Raw genomic sequence first — 24,630 nt, forward strand, 5'->3', positions numbered from 1 at the left:
TAAAAATAACTAAAGGTCCTTTCAGGTTGTTATAATTACATTGAGGTGTATTTTTAAAAAAAATGATGTTAAGAGAAATAACAAACATATGCTGTGATGGACTTGTTCGAATTTACAATGGATAAGTATCGTTAATAATAAATGATCATGCTACATGTATATTACATTGAACTTGCTTAACTATGATAAAACTTTTTTGATACAATTATTACACATTACTAACTTTCAATTTAATACACAAAGATGCAAAACTGTCATAAATACTTCTTAAGCAATTAGATTGTTTTTAATTTTGAAATTTGAATACATCACAATGAGTTTGGAATATTTCCATTCATAAAAACCATGACTTTCAATATTTTATGAATGTTAGTATCCAAGAAACAAGGAGAGGAATTTTAACCAGAAAAATGCATATTGAATGACAAGGTAGGAAAAATTAAAAGAAAATCTTATCAGACTGCAGATGTATGGCTTTTTTTAATGTTGGGGCTTCTATTTCTTCAAATACCGATAGACAGAGACCTGTGCATTTCAACTATGGTTCATTTTAAGTGCACAATACCGCATTATCTCCTGTTCAAGCAATTAAATTTCAATTATAGTCTTAAGCAAACAGAAATAATGATATATTATTAAAATAATAATGAATTGCAACAATAAAATTTATAGAATTGCTTTAAATTGATGGGAATACCACAAGAGGTGTTATTTGTCTCGGTAATATATATCGTATCATTAAGTCAAATTGTCTCTTTGTATTTTGGTGCATTTCCGCAGCAATGGAATTCACAAATCTGCCTAATTGAGCCTAAAACATATTCCATCATTCAGCATCTTAAACCTATTATTTTTTCTCTTACCCTCTCCAATTACATAAGAAAATAGTATTTATTGGGGTAATTTTGAGGCAAAATATTGAAATTACGTCTGCTTCAGCTTTCATAATGACAGACCCCAAATCAAGAGAGCATTCGAAATGCATCGTTGAGATTTTAATGAAAAATCCACATTGCATCTTAAAGTGTGCATTTAGCATTTTAACGTAAGTGGCGTCTTTTAGTTATAATCATGTTAAGACCGCCTAGCTTCTTCAAAAGAATAATGCCTGATAAAACGCATAGAATTTCAAAAACATTACAACCAATCCGTCAAGCCGCGTAATACCCTGTCACTCATAACTCTGCAAATGCAATCAATACCATAAAGTATACATCATCAGGGACTGATTTAACTTTAAACGATGCACTTTGAAGTTGCTTATTAGTTGTGCAAACTATGTTAATATTCTCTTTGGTCAGTTCAGGTCAGTGATTGTCCCCATTCTTGGCAAAATCATGCTTTGTCAAGCGTATCTTGGCGATGCTAAATAAATCTTTCCTCAGTATATTTCTGTGAATTAAAAAAATATTGAGAAATAAGTTTTGCTTTGAATGTAAACATACTAAAGACAGCAAAGTATTTAGTGACTTTAATAAATATGATTTAATTAATGGTTTGAAGGCACAAAATTATTTTTCACAGATGTGTTGGTTAGCAATATCGAAACAACTCACAAGATGAGCAGATAATTCCTAGACAATCAATAGGACACTTAACGAAGAACACAAAATACAATACAAACGATCTGAAATACTGCAGTATGGAAATCCCACAACACAAATGCTACCAAAATCAAGGGGTAAGGCAGCAACCATTTGATTCTCTTGGGGGAGGGCGCTATGGATTTTTTTCTGCGACAAACTTTTTTTCCCTTGAGCAAAAATAACTTTTTCCAGGGCCAATCAAAAACAAATATTTTCTTTTCGCCATCTATTGAAAATAATCTATTTTGTCATCTCACTACTGCGCAGCACCCTTCACAAAGACATCATGATTTTATTGTTTTGTCATAAGATCGTTGGTTCTATGTTTGTCAATCAAGTCACTCATTTTATTTAATTTTTGTTATTAGAATAATTTTGATAATAAATATTTCTGTTGTTATAAACAGTTCATTAAACATGCTTATGCTTATTAAGCACTTTTGTTCCATCATATTATAAAGCAAAAAGATCCTCAGTTTCAAAACACTATTTTATAACTAAAATTGTTCCATTTTGAATAGCAGCGCACATTGTTGTGTATACAGGAAAAATGTTTTTCAAAGAATTCAGCTCAAATGAATCCGCAATGTCTGTTTTGTTTAAAATGCAAATATAGTTATTTACATATCACACATTGCCAAAGTAGGAAACACACAATTCATTTATACTGTGTCTTCCCCGTTTAAATCCATGTGTTGAATGCGCTAATTAGAATCTTGTTATGTCATTTAAACAATATGCTTTTTTCATATTCCACAATTCTTCAATGATATGCATATACCTTTACATATTAACGAGCTTGCCCTCACAGGAGAGGCCAACATTTTCTCCAGTTTTTATGCCAGTCGATTTAATGAACAAAAGATTGTTATTGATTCTAATCCAGGGTGCAACCAAGGTTTCATATCGCTGCAATCTGATCGGCAATAACAAGGTTGCTTTTGTATTTTTTGTAATGGTATATGCGGCAAGTTTGTTTCTTAAATAGTTTATACCAGCACAACGGCCTTAAATCATCACGTTATTATAAGGCAGGGTACAAACTAATTATTCATAAACCAAATTAAGTATTACTTTATTTACCTGGTGTAAAGTCTCTGCCTTTTTAATTTCTTGTGTGCGTGCATTTTGCCTACAATTTGTTATATATCGGTATAACTTTCAACCTCAAATTAGGCTGAAAATTTGTAAAACACTGAATCAGCCAACATTAAGCAAATTGAAATGAATGGAATGTAAAACGAATTCTTGACATCTCTTCCAAACATTGTTTCATTAATAATAGAACCTTTCCGTCGATTGGAATATTTCTCTCCGCCTAGGATTATATAGTATATTATTTTATTTGTTATTGTAAACTTCCATAAATATATTTTGATATATATGTGGCAAACCTAATTCGAAAATATATGGTTGTTCATCCAATTTTCAAATATTTGTTTTGGTTATTTTGGACGCTTAACCTACCGGTGCACCTGGTCCATGCTCCCAGTTTTTAGTGGAGTCCGAGTTGCTCATTTGCTTTTGTTACTTTGTATGTATGATTTTAGTTACTTTATGTTCTTTGTTGTATATGTCTGTTTTCCATGTCTGGTCTTTGTTCCTGAATTACATTCTTTTGATTACCGCTATAACCTTGGTTTCCTTGATTACTCTTAAAAATGTTGGTATTATTAGTTGATGTTTTTATTATTCAATGTATTATTTTTGCTTGTTTTATTCGTTTTAATCAATGTTTTTATTTTTTTATACATTTATATGTTTAAGGCTGTAATAATTACCATTCTGGTAGTGCCTTTTGTATTGAATTTTCTTTTGTTATGCTTAATAGTGTTCTATCAATTTAAAAGCAATTTGTGTATTTTCTTTCTATTTTGCTGATTTTTTTTTATGTGTACCATTGTTAGTACTTTAGTTCCGTTCAATCTGTAAAATCGCCCAATGTAAAGATAAAGTGCTTTTTTACATTTGGTTTAAATTTCTATGAATGACAAAGGTAGATTACCATGATTTGAAAAAAAAAGTTTTTACATACGGATAAGGGAAAGGAAATTGTTGTGTGCCAATTCATATGCCGTGTTTGGTTTATCTAAAAGAAATAATCATTTTAACTATAACTTGACATCGTTGTATTTAAATGTGAAAAAAATGCTATTTACATCGAGTGACCCACCTTCACAATAAAAACGGAAAAAAGTAATCCTGTCTGTTCATGTAAACGTGTAAACATTGTGTAATAATAGACAAGGTAAATTTTGTGTAGAATATCTAACTTAAGTAACAAATATTAGTATTGTCTATTTTATTATAAAAGTCGTTGAATCAGGTTCATGACAAATATAATGTCAAATAGAAAATTTTGATTTAGTTCTTATCTTTTTAACATTATCATTGTATTTACAGGGACAGTTATTAGTCGTGTTGTGAAGAGCATAACATCGAATATTAGTAGCATTTTCTTACATTTTTCATTTAAGTAAGTTCAGTTGCCGACAAAACAAAAAAACGATATGAATAAACTCGCTCGCCTAAGAATAAATTAAAACCATATTCTATGGTTACCACGGAGAAAACTACTTAGAATCAGTTCAAATAAATACAAAGGCAAAACTTTAAATTTGATGATGTTATAACTAACAACAATACAGGTCAAATATCACAGTTAATACAGAAAGATGTTAAGTAAAGTTACCCAAAGAGGAAAGAATAATCAAGGGAACCAAGGTTACAGCGGCAATTAAAAGAATGTAATCCCGGGACAAAGACATGGCATAGAAAACAGACATACACAACAAAGAACTTGAAGTAACTAAAATCATACATACAAAGTAACAAAAGAGGAAAACATCGTTATTTATAAATTACAAGATCATACTATTTGATATTGAGTTATACATTTGTACAGTCAAGATTCACGGAGCGGTTGATTTTTTATTCTTCTCTTGATAGAATAACGACAATTTCGGAACTTCGAATATTAATAAACATGATTTTTAGGAAGTGTTTTTATTATTACATGTGTTTAATCCAATTTATTGGTAGAGTATTGTCTTGTCTCTGCTATTAATTTTTCTGAACTAATGTGACCGATACTTGTTTGATATTTTTGAATCAGGTCACTTGTTGTTGGTATTTAAGGATGAAGCATATAAAGTTTTTTTCGTACACCACTTTTTTTCAATTATTTTTCAAGGGAAATAGTTGAATTAGTTACATGCTAAACATCGTTTTATGAAATGTAAAAAAAAACGTATTTGGTATCCAGCATTGCACTTTGTAAACATAAACATATATCCCTGATAATATATTTTTGATAATATATTACTGAAAAAGCATGGTAACGACTTTGTGAATAGTTTGTCATATGTCACAAGATTTCGGAGGTTTTTGTCTAGACAGTTGTACAAATTGTGAAATGTCTAAGTAGCTTGTTTTCTAGAGCAATATATCAAAATCAAGATGATTGTTCTTCAAGTCTGTATGCTTTTTACGCTAATCAGAAAATGATTGATCGAAAATAAAACAGATTTAGTTGTTCATATGAAACCTTGCGATAATGGTATGCTCTCCTGTCGCTTTGTTAGATCTCACACTAGGATCTTGTTCTGTAGAATATCATTATAACGTTCTTGTCAAGATTCATAGATGTTTTAATACGTCTAAGTACTACTACATTTTTGTTAAGGAGGCAAAAACCTCAAACTTCTAGTGCTTTGTGTGCTTCCCTAATCAGGGCGGAACTGTGGTCGGCGTCTGTTTCGTGAAAATGGGTGAAAAACACAATGATATTAGATATGAAAGCCATTAATCTATAATATGTGTTTTACAAATTTACATTAATTTTGCGTGTTTTGTATAATTAAGTATTTTTAAATTATATTTGATAAAAAAATAATAATGGCTTCTTTGCATGAAAATGATAAACATCGTTTCTTCTCTGTTGCTTTTTTCTGTAATATAGCCTTAATTAAAAGTACATTGAATCAAAACTATTTCTTCGAGGACATACTACTATGCTTAGAACCGCGCAACATTCATAAACAATGTGTCTTCGAGGACATACTAGTATGCTTGGAACCGCGCAACATTCATAAACAATGTGTCTTCGAGGACTTACTAGTATGCTTGAAACCGCGCAACATTCATAAACAATGTGTTTTCGAGGACATACTAGTATGCTTGGAACAACCCAATATTCATTAAAATGTGTCTTCGAGACATATTAGTATGCTTGGAGCAGCCCAACGTTCATAAACAAGGTATCTTTAAAAAGTAGAGGTCAACATAACGAACAGTTACATACGGTGTGGCACTGGACAACAACATGAAGAAAATACCTCTACCTGACAAAAGTGAGGGTTTCTTCGAATGTCTTTTCACTTGTCCCCTGAAATAAGACAGTAAAAAAACGCTCTAAAACCCGATCTAGTGTTCATTATCTATCTTATGACAACAAGTTCAACCGTAAAAGCTTATACACTTAGTAAAATTATGATCTGTCATGAAAAGTGTTTTAATTCAAAGTCAATTGATATTTTCATTTCAAATTTATACTCTTATCAAGGTTGAGCAAAGCATATGCATATGTCATTACTAAACGAGCATATATTCTCTTTTTGAATTGTTTAATTACATCTGTCTATGTTTAGAACAACGATTTTCGGTATTTGCTTACATTGCATAAGACAGCAGACTGAACGCAATATTGAATAATCCAACCCTACTCCAAGGCCAATACCGATGAAAAGCGTTGTCATCATACACGGTAAAGACACAATATAATTCCTTAAAAATTATTTATCGCCGATGTTCCTAAGGAAGAGGAGGAGGAAGAGCAGCAAACGGTTCACATTTTACGGACATGCGAAAATCATTATTTATTCAGAGACTAGATATGACCATTACCGACAACTCTGCTGGAGATGCCTGTTGTATCAGTGAATGCCCTGTAGAAGGAAACCAAATACAAAGAAGAAGACAGTTCGCAAGGCCAACGTCAATAAAACGATATCGATACAAATCTCATTATTGATATTCTAAGCTTTTTTCCCTGACTGATTAATTTGTTAGTACTTTTAAAAAAATGATTTATAATACAAAGAAAAACTTAAATATAATGCATTAAATGCATGAGCAGGAATATACAGCCAGTTAAGTTAGGTTATAACATAGAGCAAACGCAGCGTAAATTTTTGATGCAAGAATAAAACCAATAACATGTTATGTCATGGCTCATAATGAAATGCAAGTACAATGTCGCCTACAACAATCCAGGCAACATTGTACCTGTCAAAATAAATTAGCTGTAATATCTAACTATAATTATTGTTTAAGTGCAAGAGTAAAGGTTCCCTTTGTTTGAATCATCAAGATTTTGGGTTCCTATTTGTTCTGTAATTATTTTGATCGTTTCATGATTTTGGCATTAATTTTACATTTACAAAAACATTATCAATTACATCATATGCACAGTGATATAAAATTTAACTTACGAAAAAAAGATCCATTAAAACCTGTGAAAAACAACTTTCCTTGAGTAATTATTCGGACAGACATATATTCAAAACCGGTTGACAAACATTGTAATGAGAAACAACATAATTATAGCCAGTTTCGCAAATTGCTCCTCCAAATTGAAATAAACATTATATTTTATGATTGAAGAGTATGCTATTTGGTAACTTTGTCTACAGTACTCTATCGAAAATGTCTTTTTTTTTACTTATATTAAAAACAATTTAAAACTATTTACAAATACAAATTTGAGCACAATCTAGCAGACATACAAAAAACACACCTATTTGACCAAGTGAAGTATAAGTTTGTATTGTGCAACGCTAAGGTAAGGGTTTTCTATTTTTGAGAAAAAAATTGACGAGTTCTTATTTTGAAGTCTGGGGAATTTAGAAAAAGTAAAGATAATCGAAAAAGCAACATACTCCTTTATGATGAGAATGGACAGTTTATATTGTTCAATAAGGCAAATTTTGTACCCCACTACGTTACCCCTGGTCCGACATTGCAAGATATTCTTGTGATTGTCGAACGTCAGGCGCTTATCGGACCTTGGCGTTAACTCTTTCCTAAAACGACAGCATAAGTGTTCGTTTATATTGATATCAACATATACAAAGTACATTCGTTCAAGACTTTTATGTTTGTCTATTAACTATTTTTTTCAATTACAATGAACCAACCTGGTCCAAGTGTTATAAGGTTCATTATTTATTTCTTGCCAGGAGACCTTATCGACTTTGAAAAATACAATATATGATGAACTTTTATATTTTTCTGTCATGTGTGAATATTACAAAAAACTTAATCGAAAAATGTTATTTAAAACATGAATTATTAAAATCAAAGAATGATTAAATGGAACCTAAATCAAAATATCAAGGAACAATTGGCATACATTTCTAATTTTGACTACGAGGGCGTAAAAGAAATGCCAAATTAAATGGAAAAAATGACATACGTGACATCAAAAAACGTCAATGTCATTGGTTCAAAGACATGCATGAAACACATGTCAGCTTAAATTAAACGCACATACTAAATACGTAATTATATCTAATTATCATTCAACTATTCATGGCTTTTGTTGCGTATCAGCATATGTTTTTATTAAAATATTGCCGCTATCATATCTGATTTGATGTTATAATTGGACACCATTTTAAATGAAAAACTTTTCTAATATTAGTAAAAAGTTGTGGAAAACAAACTAAATCTTTGTTGCCTAAATCGAATTGCTATTGGCCTATTCAATCCCATGCAATCAATTTGATATTCCTCTGTATAGTGTAACCCACACTGTTTTTGAACTGCTACGAACTGGACATTTCAAACATAAAAAAGACCGTTATTTGTTGTTTAGCAGCTAGTATGGAGCTTTTTTTCTGAAAGGCAAATTTGTTTGGAAGACCGATAAATGTAATCTTATCTTTTTGGCCCATGTTATCCTACCCTTTGTTTTTTTTTTTTTGTTTTGTTTTGTTTTTTTTTTTGTTTTTTTTTGTTGTTTTTGTTTTTGTTTTATTTTATTATTGTTGTTTAGTTGTTTGTTTGGTTTTTTTTTAAATTGATATATTCATGAGAACGCTACGTCATAGAAGATATTTACAAATACATTGTCGACGTCACAAACAATTTATGTTTTTGCAACGGCACGTTACCAAGATTGTTGTTTGAAATTATCTTTCTGAGTACAGACATGATAGGTTCATTTCCAATTTTGAGTTAAATGTAAAAATACTTCTGAGAGAAAAGAGAATGAAAGACTATAATGTCGTTTGTAGAAATTATCAAACCAAATGTGTCTTGTTTTACTTGTATATTATTCATATTTACGATTAATTAAGCCACTTCTTATACTATTATTGTACACGTATGTATTAAGCTTTAAGTCAATCACTATTTTTCACCTGCTAATGAAATCAAATCATGTTAATACAAAGGTTTAAAGTGGAATTTCAATGAAAAAAGTAAATAAGGACAGTTGTAAGAGTAATCAAGGGAACCAAGGTTGTAACAATTAGCAAATATAAATCACAAACGATACATGTTGGATGCAGAAACCAAAATAATATAATCCAGGGACAAAGACCAGACATGGAAATAAGACAACAAAAAATAATAAATAAAATAATACGTACAAAGTAACAAAAGTAAATGAGCAAACTCGGACTCCACTTAAATAAGAGATCATAGAAAATGGCAAATACACCACTAAAATTATTTTGAAAAGCACAAATACAACGGATACATTTGTTGCAGTTAGACGGTTCCTTGATAACAATTATATACCCTCAAACAAACTTTTTTTTACAAATATTTTGTAGATAAAATTCGACCTGTACATCAAATGCAAAACAAAATGCGTAAAGTGAATGTAAACTTGTCATTAATTTAAGAATAATTGTATACAACATCCTTATATATAATTATTGAAAATTTAACAGATTACGAATACAAGAAAGCAGTTTTGCACCAACATTATTGGAATTTTAGAGGGAAAAAATAGTTCTCATTACTTAATTCAATTCCTGAAAATTGGTGAAATCTTAACTCTAGTTCATATTTATGATTTATTGAATGTTGTCTGTAATCTCACACTCGCGTTTAGTTGACTGACATCTATCATTTTAAATATTTGATTACTGGACCCTTGTTCTGGACAGAACACACAATTTATCTCCATTACGATGACAATATCACAAGCAAATTTAATAGACAAAAATTAACTAAATCATCTGAGAACATGACGATGCATCCACTCTATTTGGCAGGAGTATATGATTTCCCAATAATAGAAAGACGCCGTAGAGGTGTAAATAGCCTCCGATCTATGATTGATTCTTCGCATAAAATAAGTAACACTCTCTCCAAAAGTCATGCACATTAGTTATGTCAGTTTTAATTAATTTAGTGTTTTATGCATTATAGTATTAAATCAAATTATTTTTTTTTCAGTTAAAAAGGTTTTTTCAGAAACTAAATAAAAACTTAAATCTTATTTTCCATTACTTAAATAAATAATACAATGGATTGTTAACTAAAATTTCAATACATTAATTTGAAAAGTAATTTTTATCCGAAAACAGAAAAATAAATCAGTAATTGCAGTGAACTGTGAATAAATAGCAACAATGTCAACAAAATGAAGTATAAACATGCCTTTTGTACAGAGTAGTACTTAAGTGAAAACGAGGCACTACCCTCGAAGTGTGAAAATTTTAGATTACTTGGCGTTCTCCGAGTTTCCCATGTGGCTATTACGGATTGATGTATAAGGGTAATTAGTGCCTTTTAGGAAATGAGACTCTTCGAATTATTGTTTGTCCGAATCTTAAACTATCGTAATTCAGTTTAGAGCAAGTAATTCTAGTTCAAATCGTTCGATGATTCAATTAAAAGATGTGTTTATTACAAAGAAATACTCGTAGAGGCAACACCTCAGAACTGTTTTTGATTTTTCCTGAAAACCAGTTTCCATAACAATATCTGACAGCTTTTGAAAGCCGTTCATCTCTTAATGGAAAAGTTTGTAACAAATGAGCTCTTGCAATACAGCCCATTGGAAACATTCATCATGAAATCTTAATGACGTATGCTTGTTACGCATTTAAAAGTACATAAAAACACACGTTTAGAGCTATAGTAAATGTATTTTGTGATATTGTAAAAGGAAAACATCAATCTATCAAAATAGTTAAGAGTCGAATGTTCCTACATTTTTTTAATTCTTTAAGAGATGTATTTTAAAAACCAGTAGTCCAATTTTGATATTTGATCACAATATTTCAATATAATGAGTAAAAAGTCAGATCAGATGTTAAGAATTAAATACAAATTTTGAATCTATAGCTAGGTACATATTCCGAAACAAGCACAATGAAATGCGATAAAAATATAAAAAAAAATATCACGAAAAATAATATCATGTGACCTGGATGTTCCACTAAAAATATAAAAAAAACTTAAAATATATAATATATGCTTCAACACAATGAGAACAATGGAAAGTTTTTTTTTTATGTGAGTTGTCTTCATAGCAAATGTGTAATAATAGGAGATGATCACTGACGTGGTGAGTAGGTGGTATTCTTAATGTAGTTTTGTTCACTAAGTATTTTTTTTATTCAATTTTGGTTTCTATATTCCCAATAAACTAACGACAATGTCTAAACTAACAAAAAGTTTGTGTGCTTTAAAACATTTTCTTTAAAAAAAAAACCTTACTTATATCTGATAAATCATACGAGTGCAAATCTGAAGTCCAATGAAATTCTCGTCAAGTTTTCCCTTAAAAAAAAGTCCTAAATCATAGTATCATGTAGAGTGTTCTTTAAAATGAGTTGAACAAACAAAACCAAATCAATAATTCAGTTGTTTGTGTAAAAACAGTAAGAATTTAAACTACTTCATTCTTTTTGTCATTATTTGTGATTATTAATGTCATTGTAGTATTATACCTGGTGTTATTAAATTAGAATTGAATAAATACAAACTTTCAAACAGAAATTTAGATGTCAAGGGTAAAAAGTAGAAAAAAAACAAAGTGCAAAGTGAAAAACAAACAACTTGAAGGAAAAGCAAACTCAATACAATGAGAATATAGAACTTCAGCAAAACCTGTAAAATAGAAGGATAAGGATAAGCTGATTATGTTCTGTAAAAGATGAGCTAAACAAGTGTGTTTTATTGCGATTCCTTAATAAAAACTCATAAAATTACCCTATCGTTTCCTAAAAAAATAATATACTCCGTTAAATTACGTCAACAAAACACATTTTTGTAGTAGTAGCAAAATAGTAGTTAGGATTTTTCCATTGAATATCAACCAATCACTTCAGAAATGATAGAACTGACATTCAAATTTAGATATAAGGTAAACATAGAATCATCTTTCTTGTTACAGACAGGTCAGAGCCACACAAAGCAAAATATATATACATTTTTATATCAATGGACATTCTATAAACCTTATCAGAAATTGAATTATCAGAACATTCGTAAATTAAATACTCTCAATCTAAACCATTTCCGCAAAGTGAACACTGAGCTGTCAATCTACAATATTCAGGGCTTGCCCGTGTAAACTGTTAACGTTTTTACATTTATATATAGTTTAGAAATTAACACAGTAAACTGTCATATTTCGCTCGTAGAATCATTACGTCGATTCACATTTGCCAACGAGAAGAAAAAGAGTCGAATGGGGGGAAGAAAACAATTGTCAGACAAAGTAATGGAAAACAGTTTTTGAAAGTGTCTGATATTCGGAAGAAGTTAGTTTTTTTCCGAATAAATATAATGTAGAAAATATCGGCGGTGTTTTAAGGTGCACATAAAGCTTGTCCTCCATAGGGAACATGCAGTTAGCAAAAACTGTTTTACATAACAAGAATTAATTCGTGAGCCTATTTTATTGTAATGTGACTATTTGTATCTAATGAAACAAAAAAAAACTGACCGCTTATATTTTTTTTCTGCATATGATAGTGTAGGTCGTCACAAAATGATCCAAAGTATTTAAGTAATTTCACGAAGGGTAACCCTTTCAATATAATTAGTGTTTTGTTTCAATAACAAACCTGAATTAGCATGGAAACAAAGCAGTCCTACTTTTTGTTCAATTAAACTTCCGGTCCTTTTAATGGCGACAACTATTCACGCATGGAACCAAATAAGGAATATATGAAATTTTGTATGCATTTTCGTATCATTATTATATTTGTTACTTTTTACATGAAATCATTCATTGCTCAAATGAAGGAATTACTGTACTTGATCATAGAACGACAATAAGATGTAATAAAAGCAAAGGATTATCCATAACACGTGTTTACTATGTGTGTGTATTATGCGCCATTAAGTGCACCGCTGCACTGCTGGGTTTTGAAATAATCAGATGCACATTTTGTTGTTTTAACAAGGCGATGGTGCTCTGAATAAACAAACAAGGTAATTAATTTGTATCTCATTTTTTATTTCTCATGTTAACATGATTTGACTTAAATGATGTAGATTTATTCATCAGTGTAAGTCATCTTACAATTAATCAATTAGTTATTGTCATATCTATAACTTAAAGAAAACAAGTATTTTTTTATAATAATAAAATGTGTATATCTCTTGTGTTGAATTCTAGAGGTTTTTTTATTTCTATAATATGTATATTCAAACGTAAAAATGTATATTGACATTAATAAAAAAGAAACTGTATTGTATTGTTTATGGTAGAATAATTTCCAAATATTATGCGGTTTGAAGGAAAACTTCAGGCCATAAATTTACCATAACTATTTGAAAACTTTCTTCATAATTTGATAACAATCAGAAAATTACAAGTTTGGTCATTATAAGACTATCTTATGTGAAAATTTACGGCTAGGGAAAATTTGTAGATAAATACATAAATTACTGAAACTTTCTTTGAAGTAAATTCAAATTTTCTGGTCACTTTTGTTATTACAACCCTTGTTGAGTCTTTTATGAGTTGATTCTCAAGTTTATTGTCAGTTAAAAATTCTAAATTGTTGGAAACGGTCGAAAATTAAAAGGTCATTTTCGATTGTATCTTTTTTGCTGAAATTCTTATGTTAAAAGTTTTTTTTAACTCAATACCTTCTAATTAAAATAATTAAATTATTAAGGGCATAATCATTTGTAAAACGGACTTGATTCAACAACAAGAAAATTATTAGATTTATTTTTCTTGTTTGATAAAAGATTCCAATTTCATACTTGAAACGAAAGTTTTTTGGTTACATAAACCTACAAAATAAATTTAACAATTTGAAAAACCCAAATCACAAAACGTAGCTACTTTGTACTCAATTTAGATATTTTATGTTAATGATAAAAATTAAAACACATTTTATTTTTAAAAAAATACATTTATTCAAAAGAATTTTATTGCAAAACCACAGATCAGTATCAAACTATTGACATCACGACAAGAAATTAATCATAAACATACGAAATCGCGTGTAATAGTTCTGATTAATTCACAACATACATTTTATATATTTTCAATTAAGTCGATTATAAAAGGACAAGATAATCAAATAGCAATATTCTTGTTAATTGACCAGAAACACTATAAAATTAAACAAATGTTGAGAAACGATGAAAAATTTCAAAGACACATTATTAGCATTTAATCACCATTTGGGAATTTCACGACTGTCATTTGTGTGAAATAAGGGTTCTAATAATTCTGCAAAATTGACTTGTAATTAATTCTGTAATCTTAAACACAGGCAATTGTGTAGCAACGCCAACAGTTAAACATTTGCTAATTTAATAGTTACTCTGTATCGTTGTCAACAAAACGCCAGTTTGATTACAGAGGTGAAAAGCATCTTGGGAAGCACGGTATGTCAGTAACAAGGCATTGGACGATTTGTGGTTCAGTCTCCTCCTCTGAAGTAATAAAATTTTTCTGCAAAGGCCGTTCCGTCCCACTTTAATTGAAAATCTGCTTGTAATGTCCAGTTTGTAAATAATGGATCTTTTCACTTTAACATGTGGTCAACAATTTGACAATGTATGAAGTATAAAAATAAAACTTTTGGATTTCTTGTTCACAATTGTCATAGATATACACGCGCTTAACTCCGTACTTAGTGCATTCCGTTAGTATATTAATTAATTTGAACTAATATTTTGTAAGTCATCATCGTTTGTTACCGCAGGCAATTATTTTTCTCTGATCATCAGAGAATATTACATGATAGACAAAATGGTTTTACGCCTGTTGGTGGCTCTATACCCAGAGGGTGTAGCGTAATGCGCAGACGACACATTAATCTGTAAGTCCCCGTCAGTCAATCATTCGGAAACCGGCCTCGACTTGAAGTTTTGTTTATGTACTGAAAATGTTGGTATAGTTCTTTTTTGATGTTTATTGCTAATTTATAGTTTTCCTTTATGTCGTGAAGTCATACGAGAAGAAAATTAAAATCATAACACCGAAACTGTTATTTTTCGCTAAAGATTCAAAGTGGCCAAATGAAAATTATGTCGACTTCGAGTGGTATTAGTGATTCTGAGGAAAGTTGCAGGGACCAATATGAACCAATACGGAAATTAGCAATGGTCAAAATACATCCACCAAGAAATCCAAACAAACCTTTCACGTCGTTTTGCATCAAGGATATATTATCACCAAATAGTCAAGTTCACCAACGAAATTATCATCATATAAACAACTGTGCAAATTCACGAATAGTTCGTCCATGGGACATTCGTTCTAGTCCAGAAAGAGACAGTGAACTTTCATCGGATGGAGAAGATGAAGAAATTAATGTTGACGACGATGAACCTGTTCATCCCATCAAAAATTCGAATAATAATAAAGTGTCACCACTAGATGCTCTTATGGAAATGGCGAATAAAACTTTTGAAGGTTTAGAGACGGCAGAATCTGCAGGTATGTAATTATCATAAAATCAAAATATATATTTGTTTTACACTTTTATATTCTTGTTGAGTAATATTATAGAAAAATTTATTCCTAATAATTTAATATCAATATATGATATTTTTAAAAGCTGTTCATGATGCGATAATATTTTGCAATACATAGTATTTACAAGTTTTTAGTAATAATATACTTTACATAAAATATTTTACATAGACTTGGTCTAACGTTCGTGTTTTGTTAAACTAAAAAAGAATACGATGCATCAAAACCTATTTGAATTTTCGGTCAACATAAATATAAATCATTAATATATTTTATAGACCTTTCACATTTAATATGAAATTATTATTATTGAAAAAGCATTCTTACAATTTATGTTACGACATTAGTTGTAAAAAAGAGTTGAGTTATCAAATATAAAACGACATTTAGACTACGATTACAAAACTTTCGTGATGGAAAAATTCATTAAAAATAAATACGATTAAAATTTAAATAAAAGCTTGTTATTTGCATTATCATATAATTCAAAACAAAGAAAAACTTTTAAAACTATATGATATGGTACAATTAATTTATTATAGTTTAACAAGTAGGAACGATTAAAATGTAAAAATCTATTAATACATAAGATTTTTTGTCCTGAAGAAAAAAAATCTTACTTTGAAAATAAACATATTTAAGATCTGTGAAGATAAAACACCTTCCAATATTGTAACATTGTACTTTATAACCTAATGGGGTAATTTTCTTGATTTACAACATTTCGGCATCTTTGATATAAACAAAATAAAAGTGAAATTTGTCACTCCATTAAATAAAGACGAGTCCATTATTGTCGAGATAACACATACAAACAGCCAGTGGTCATACAACTGGTCACTTATTACCGCTTTGACCAGTATAGAAAAGTCTTTAAACATCTTTATTCCGGACTGCAATTATTTAAGTGATTAATTAAAAATACGACGCATGGTAGTTTAGCATAGGACTTTTGATTTTGCTATTTATTGAAATGCAGAAGATCTGAGGCTAGCCACATGTAGCCTGTTGGTCACTTGTCTATTTCATGGTCGTTAAGTTCTCTTGTAGCTTCTAGCGCCATTGTAAATCAAGACAAATTAGTGTACTAAGTAGGTGTGAAAGAACATAATTATATATAAATAATGTTTGTTTGTAACTTTTGTGTTGAGAACATGTGAAAATGACCAAGGTATGGTGATGATCATGACAGATGCCCTGATTTAGGATGCTGTGAAGCTTCGATTTTTAACGCCAGTCGTTATCTTTAAAAGTTGTTAGTGTGTCGTTTTATTCTAAAATTTAAATGTTCTTTTTGGAGACGTATTTCCTTTTTTCGTGTTATTTATTGAAGGTTAAGTCTTATTATTATTGTCTTTCATCATTTAGTTTTAAATGTTTTTTTATATGAATGACGGGTTTAAATACTATCCTAAAAAATTGTTCTGTTGGTGTTGTTTGTTTTACATAATGTTTTCAAATTTAAGCTGTTTTAAAATATTTTAACCATGGAATGAAAAAAAGCTTTGTCATTGACAAAACGTCGCATTATTTTCAGACCCTCTGTTTAAGTTCATCGAAAAAAGGTTTTAAAGCAATTTTAATACAGGACATAAAATTTCATATTTTTATGCCATTACTGTATATAATTGAAATGATTTATGATGTGTTTTTTTTTCTGTTTAATTTTACCATTCACTGGTGTCAGGTCTACCCGCCTGGTTATGGCGAGTTTTTTATTGTCGGTAAAGCTCAGATTAACATCACTTTCATTTAATTTAAAAACACCATCACTTTTTAATATGATATATGTTTCATGGATAATAATTATGAAACTTTTATAACTCGTGGGTGATCTTTATATTTTACTTTGTCATAATGGATTCTTCTTGTATGAGAAATTTGTCAATTCTTGTCTTCTAATGGATATATAATTGTTATGTAAACAGAACTCGAAGATTTCCTAGGTTTTCATGTTCCAAACAAACACCTATGAAAAAAATAAAACTAAGTATTTCTACAAAGTCTGTTTCTTGCAAACTATACATAAATTGATATTTTCACGATATAAACCATTTACTCTTTAAACGTCGGTCAATTTTATTTACATCAATGAATCAATATTTCCCCTCTTCAATGACTTAATGTATTTCTCTGCTTTGATTTAATACACAAAATCTGAGTAAGTTTCGGTGACCATGAGCAATTAATTTACTGTATAATCATTAAGCATGATGATTAATTAAATAGCCATGTTCTTATGAATATTTGATGTCATCAGAAATCAATCATTTAATAAATCATGATCTCCCCCTACTAAATAGTAATGTCAAGAAATTTTCTAAATGAAATTTAGGAATGTAGTATATGATGTAATTATCATAATATATTCATTAGGTTTTAAAATTAGGATCAATTTTCTTCTCGTCTTTTATTTTTAACATGAATAGAATAATACTTTTATATTTAATTAATTATAATGCTAAGTACATTATAGCAAAGAAAATATTGTCATAATAGAAATAAGGCCATTTTCTTGAACTGCCAAAACATTGTTATAGAGGGGGGAATGAAATATGAAATAGCCATTATTGTATTTTTAAGTTTGTTTGACTGCAAACCGTAAAATCTCATTCCAGGGCTTATTACAACTTATTGTCATTTTCACAATTCATCAAAACGACCAAAGAAAGAACAAAACTTAAATTAAATGTGTCCAAGTTAGTGTACATGAATCGGATAAAACTAAAATCTACCACATTAGTTTGATGTTTGGATAAAAATGTAGCCTACTTTTGATATGCAAGACCTAGAGGTTAGTAAAAAGAGTTTAAAGAAACTAACTGGTTTCGTATATCATTCCAATTGTTGCACAAATACATTACATTGTTATATCCCTGTATACTCAGTTTCAAACTATATTTGTTTAGCATGAAACAGTAGTAATATTGAAACACATATTCTGAAAACTCAAATAATTGTACAGTTATATGTTCATAGATAATACAGATATCTGTAGTAAGAAAAACTGCAATATGCTGAAAAGATCTTTTGAAATAAAAAAAAAACACATTTTTTGCAGGCTACAATTACTCAATTGGAAATAAATATGAAGAAAACGAAAATAGTTCGACCATCATAGAGGTTCAATTCACAGTGTCTGTTTTTTTCCCTAAATGCATAGCTTCTTTTGAAAATGGTTAACACTGTTTTTATTTAATAATAACTTAATATGGAATAGATCTTTGATTGTTGATGCAACCCAAGCTTAATGTTTATCAAAATTATTGTTTAAATGTATTTCTTGACTCTTGATTCCCCGTTGCCATTTCATGCATATTTCATTTCAAGCAAGCAAAATGTTTTATATTCAAAAATATATAAAATAATTTACCAACAGATTTTATTATAAGATGTTAACTAGTGTTAAATATCATGACAAACATCTATACCATATAATGTTCATATACAATACACATATTTTTAATGCACAAGCAAACAGGGGTTGGGGGCTAACAAAATAAGAGAAGTTATATGTTTTAAGACATAAAGCTAGCATTTTTAAAAGGTGTACATAACCTTCCAAATTCAGTACATCAAACTGCTATTATGTAGGTGTATGTTATTTTTCTTTTTTTAATATTCAGTTTTATTCATCATTCTTATTGGTAAGTAAAGTATCTAAACTGTCATAAAATGCCATTTCACTTCAGTATCGTTATTGTTACGATTAAATTCATTCTTTGCATCTTAATTCTATTCAAAGTTCTGAGATAAATTCTGAATATTTCAAAGGAGTTTCCAAACTAAATATTTACTCATGACGATTGTATATTGTCAAGTTATGAATGATAAACTTTATTTTCGTACTTTTTTTTTCACTTCTTCAAAAAGTCAAATAAATAAATAATACAATCAATACGTACACTTTAAAAGGTTAAAAACTTAAAATAATAGTTCGTATAATACAACATTTTATTTCCAAATTATTGTGTTTGATGCATCTTGTAGATGCAATCAGTTCTAGATAATGGTAAAATTCATTAGGATAGTAAATGTTCAATGACACGTTATTCACAGAATAGGTATTGAAATATGGACTGATAAGTAAACTAACAAATCTCATTTCATGATTTCTTGAAACGGACATCTTTTATCGGTTTCGATGGTATAAAACTGCATTGATACAATGTCGAAGTTTAAATATTAATTGAAAAACTAAAACCCATAAAACTAGTTTTGTGTGAGGTTAATGCTTCTATGCAGCTTTCGTTGTTTAGCTAACATTGAATTTCTTGCTTTTTATACAAAAAGTCATTATTAAGTTTATATGAAACACGTGCAAAGACCTCAAAATATTTTTATTATTGAAAATATACAACACGTCTTAAATCAAACAAGATTTTAAACCTAGCATTAACATACAAAGAATACTTAAATGCATATTATTAAGTTTGTATCTTGCATATAAATTCATATTTAATTTCAAAATGTTGATTTAATATTATTATATTCGTATGCGTTGCTGAACATCTGCAGTGCAATATTAAGGGGAGAAAGTTAAACCACGTGGAGCAAAGTCTTCACAGAATATCAATAAATTACTAAATTGTTCAAACTCGCCATTAACTGACAAAATAAGTGGGTTTTTTTAAAAAGTAAATGGGATTTCATGCCACTTTGTGTGGACTCTAATATTTTCACGGATTTGACGTAGATTATTGTTAGAATAGATACCATATCTAAGGATTTGACTCGACTAGTTGTTTGACTCTACCATAGCCTATAAATTCACGCGACAAGCTGTGTGACTTTTGCCTGCTATGTTTCATGGGCAAATTAATCTTGCAGAGCACTAGCTATTTCTTAAGTTTTCACTTACAAAGTGAAAGGTTTTCATGCTCTTCACAAGAGAACAGTATTTACACAATGTGACTTACTAGGAAAATAACGTAGAATGATCAACACACAAAAGGGGTATTGTGTGCACACACACACACACACAGTCATTGTGTGTCAAAAATAAATATTATGAGTACAGTTGAGACTTTTGACCTCTGTAAAATTGTATACAAATGCGCTTGAAATTAAGTCAGTATAACTAATTTGACTTAAAAAATACAAAAGATGGCATAAATCAATATCATAGTGAGGATTTGATTGCAAAGGCGATCACAGACATCATTCTGTACATTGAACGTTATAGCTTATTTAACTTTATTATTCATTTGTTTTACTTTTGCTGAAAAAGGTAAGTGTCAGTCTCTGTAAGAATTAGGCAGTGAGTAAAACATGGTGTGAAAAAAAAACATCATTTTGAAAGTGTAATTCGACTATTTGTACCATCAGAATCAAGGAAAACAGACAAGATTTTCCATATCATGCTGGACCATTGAGTTACAATTTCATATAAATGCACTAAAAATGAACATTTCAAGAGCAGATAATTCCGTCAAAAACCTCATTTTTCTAAGATTCTATTGAAAAATTTCTGAGCAAATCCAATGATGCAGAGATCAAATAATGGTCTTTTCAAATAAAGAAAGCATCCTTGTGTGAAATCATATTGGCAGATCGGTAAGGTTTTGACATGCATGTTTCTGATTTTTCCCATTTCACCTGATTGTTACAAACACTTACACTTAAAAGCATTGATATTTCACCTAAAGTAAGAATATAAAGTTTTAGAATACTCTTAAATATTGTATTATAGATACTACATATCCATAATACATATGTACTGTAGTGCCTTTACCTATGGATTTATTGTTGTTCGTGGAAATTTCGGTAGTGTATTTACTAGGATTGGATGGGTCGGGTTTAATTGCTGAAAAATCGGCAATTTGGTCTCATTGAATGTTCGCATCCCTTTGTGGAATGTAAAAATTGCAACAAAGAGGAAAATTGGGAATTAAAACATTGAAAAAAAAATCTATGTATGAAGACTATGTATGTATAATGTTCAAAAGCAAATACCAAACATTGAACCAAATAAAAACCGGTAACCAAATTCTGATTTTACAGTTCGTACTAAGGGTAATCTCTATTGAAATCAAAACAGCTCAATTTATGTAAATTACTAGAGTTCTTATAATTCAACTTGATGAACAATGGGTAAATTTTCAATTTCTTTGCTTCTTCTAAAAATCTTCATATCTCGTAAACTGCCTCATCGGTAAAGAAAATTCCCTTGGCTCGGTGATATGCCAATTTGAAATCATGGGTGAATGAGGAAACGGCGCCTCTCTTCTGATCAGTCTTTCTGTATATCATATTATTTTCTTTATCCAATCATGCTTTTTGGTATATTTTTGCGATGCGAATTTTGAGTAATTGCTTTACATATTACGTACATTGATTATAATAAAATCGTCATGATAGTTTGCGTACATAAAGGTGACTGAATATCCATCTTCAAAACAGTGGATTTTGAAAATTTCTACACATACGGCCAAGAAATGTATTAATCGTAATATCCATGTTCTATATTATTCTTTGGAATTAAATAACATTATGGGGGGGATGAAGTACTTCAATAGCAGTTTGATCAATTAGAGTGCATCTGCGTCGGACAACTTCAGTAATTGCAAACAAATTAATTTATACAGTTGGAAGTACCACGGTTACACCAGCATCAACATTTTGGACGAACTTTTGAGAGACAAATGCTGGCCATAATAATGAATATGTTGACCTTAAGCAGGTCAGAAATGAATTTAATCCTTAAAAGACTTAAAGAAACTTTCAATAAATACTCAAAGAAAAACTAAAACATTTTTTCCCACTCTTGCCTCGTACGTCTACACTCCTCCAATATAAATTTGTAATAAATGATCAAAAGTAAAAAAAAAAAAAGGCAGATCGGCATTTACACTCCTTATCTAGGTTTTCATGTTTTTTGTGGGGAATTTGGGATGATCAACCCCCACTCCCAAAACTTCAACAAAGCAGATACTGTATTTCGATGCTTTATAGAAGAATCCTCTGTACCTAATTTACTTCTCACAAACTAATAGATATACGAGAATGTAAAACCATTTGGTTGCAGAATAAAAGTCTTTTGGAAAAAGATTGATGGCTCTGTGGTTAACAAATTCTACCTCGTTAGAAAGACATGATATTTGGAAAACATATTACACGTCTAACTCAAAACGTTCCAAGGAAGGTACAAATATCTTTTCAACGCGATCACAAATATCAAAGGTGTCAGTCAACGCATCTTTCTTGTAACGAGCGTGGAATATGATGATGTATATTTCTACGCCTAGCATATTATCGTCCATGCCACGCATCATTAGAACGTGATTAGATAAACTACAGTAGTTTCCCATACCTTTTTTTCTCTATTTGAACATCATAATGTGAACGATTTATGTCAATTTCATTACCATTAATTGTCCTGCTGTTTTTGGTCGGTAAAAGCACATGAATGAATATTCGGGAGGTTCACAGGGAATAATGCGTTTTTTTAATAAGGATTTACACTTATATTTGCCTGAGCACAAATAACAAGATTTGTCGGAATGAAAAAAAAGACTTAGTGACTTTTCTGTATTGAAACCATTGAGTTACACCATCATGATTCAATTATGCATTTTTATAACAGAACAAATTTAATTCTGATAGATGAAGTACTGAAAAAAGAAGTACCGTAGATTACAATTTCATAAAACCTGCTTAAAAAGATAGTCATTAATTTCAAAATTTCTCCTTGTAGCGAAGTGTCGTAAGAATCTAGGACTTTCGTTTTATAACCGATTATGATGCTATAACGTTAGCCTCCACTGCTTTGTTTGCGTGATCTTGCTTTATCGTTTTGGAACATAATAAAAAGTACAGTAAAAATTGGTTTCAATGCCTTTGTTCAAGAATCTGTTTACAGAATTTTTATTTCGAACCATAAGACTTTTAAAAGACTGTTAAATAACTATTTCAGATTCTAGAACTTATATTAGCTTAGCTATTAATGTCATTCTTGAGACGATAAAAATCTGCTCGTTACTTTATAACCTTTTTACGCTCCTAGAGAACAATATCGTTTCTCTTTAGCGTAGGAATCTTACCTCATTTTTTTTGCTCGGCCATGCTAATGCTTCAAGTTTTATAACTGATATTTTCTTTGATATGAATTTAGACGTTATTAGATTCTTCATACATGTACATGAAATAATAGCTTTGTGTAAAATACAAGCACTTGTGATAATATTATTTGGAAGCTGGACAGTTTTACTCCAACATAATGCGTTAATCATATCTAAAACGGGATCTGGTACGGCTTTTTCTCTCTTGAACTACACAACTTCATTGTGGTGACTATAAGCGCATAGTTTTCAATTTTTTGAAACTATAATTTTCAAAAGAAAATTGACGCGAATAAGTAAATATCGCAACTAAGATGGTCCTTTTTTTCCTGACAACAAATATATTAACTAGTTTTCAAGGCTACACCAATGTACGACTTAAGTTATATGAATTGTATTTATATCGACAAACACAATAACATATTTCACATTTAATTCTGAACGTTGACAACAGGGGAATTCTCGCACTTCGTGATTCACTCATTCACAAGTTTTGATCATCCATGCAGGAACACCATCTCTTGGAGTGCAGCAAAAAAGGCGCAAATCATAGAGAGAATAAGTGGATGTGAAAGTCATCATCGAAACTGCGGAAAATTACATCCCACAGTTACTTTGAAGTTGATACTTATTTTGATGTTAGAGTGTTTCTTTTTCATTTTCTGAACGTAATTAACCCCCTGAAGCCGATATCTGATCGTTTAAAAGCATAAAGGCTATGCAACCTTTCATTATTATGAATATATTACTATTTATTAGGGTTAAGTTTTTTTATACTAGTTTGTATGGTTGGTGTTGATCTGTGATGGCATTCAATGCTTTGTTTAAACACCTTATTGTGTAATGATATGTAATTATAAGATAGGCACGGCGAATGCTACGTACCACAATACAGGCAGATGCTACGTATCACAATACTGGAAGATGCTACGTACCACAATACGGGCAAATGCTAAGTACCACAACACGAGCAAATGCTACGTACCACAATACAGGCGGCAGATGCTAC

At 30.1% G+C, this 24,630-nt stretch overlaps 1 protein-coding gene and 1 long non-coding RNA gene across 5 annotated transcripts in view; one reads left to right on the forward strand and one right to left on the reverse strand.

Moving 5' to 3' along the window:
* On the reverse strand, window positions 1–12,747 carry LOC148622423 (uncharacterized). Of its 3 annotated transcripts, XR_015920642.1 has the most exons (7): window positions 12,683–12,735; window positions 7,079–7,099; window positions 6,262–6,532; window positions 5,930–5,973; window positions 3,622–3,675; window positions 2,670–2,718; window positions 1–1,392 (listed from the first exon to the last, which is right to left on the reverse strand). It is a non-coding gene; the product is annotated as an uncharacterized LOC148622423 (long non-coding RNA). The 3 variants fall into 3 exon arrangements; XR_015920643.1 differs by lacking the exons at window positions 7,079–7,099; window positions 12,683–12,735 and having other exon boundaries at window positions 6,262–7,059; XR_015920644.1 differs by lacking the exons at window positions 1–1,392; window positions 2,670–2,718; window positions 3,622–3,675; window positions 6,262–6,532; window positions 7,079–7,099 and having other exon boundaries at window positions 3,684–5,973; window positions 12,683–12,747.
* The window catches only part of LOC148622424 (transcription factor LBX1-like), a 19,946-nt gene continuing 8,057 nt past the window's right edge, over window positions 12,742–24,630 (forward strand). The window contains exons 1-2 of one of the 2 annotated variants that reach the window (XM_088572319.1): window positions 12,742–13,052; window positions 15,090–15,525. In XM_088572319.1, coding sequence (XP_088428445.1) covers window positions 15,105–15,525 — 421 coding nt within the window. In that variant the 5' untranslated portion in view covers window positions 12,742–13,052; window positions 15,090–15,104. Of the gene's footprint in view, window positions 13,053–14,547; window positions 15,526–24,630 lie in introns of those variants that run through there. The other variant, XM_088572318.1, reaches the window with a different exon arrangement.

Source organism: Perna viridis, chromosome 3, assembly GCF_037379345.1.
Source record: "Perna viridis isolate PV_CMFRI_1.1 ecotype Kerala chromosome 3, ASM3737934v1, whole genome shotgun sequence".
Lineage (NCBI taxonomy): Eukaryota > Metazoa > Mollusca > Bivalvia > Mytilida > Mytilidae > Perna > Perna viridis.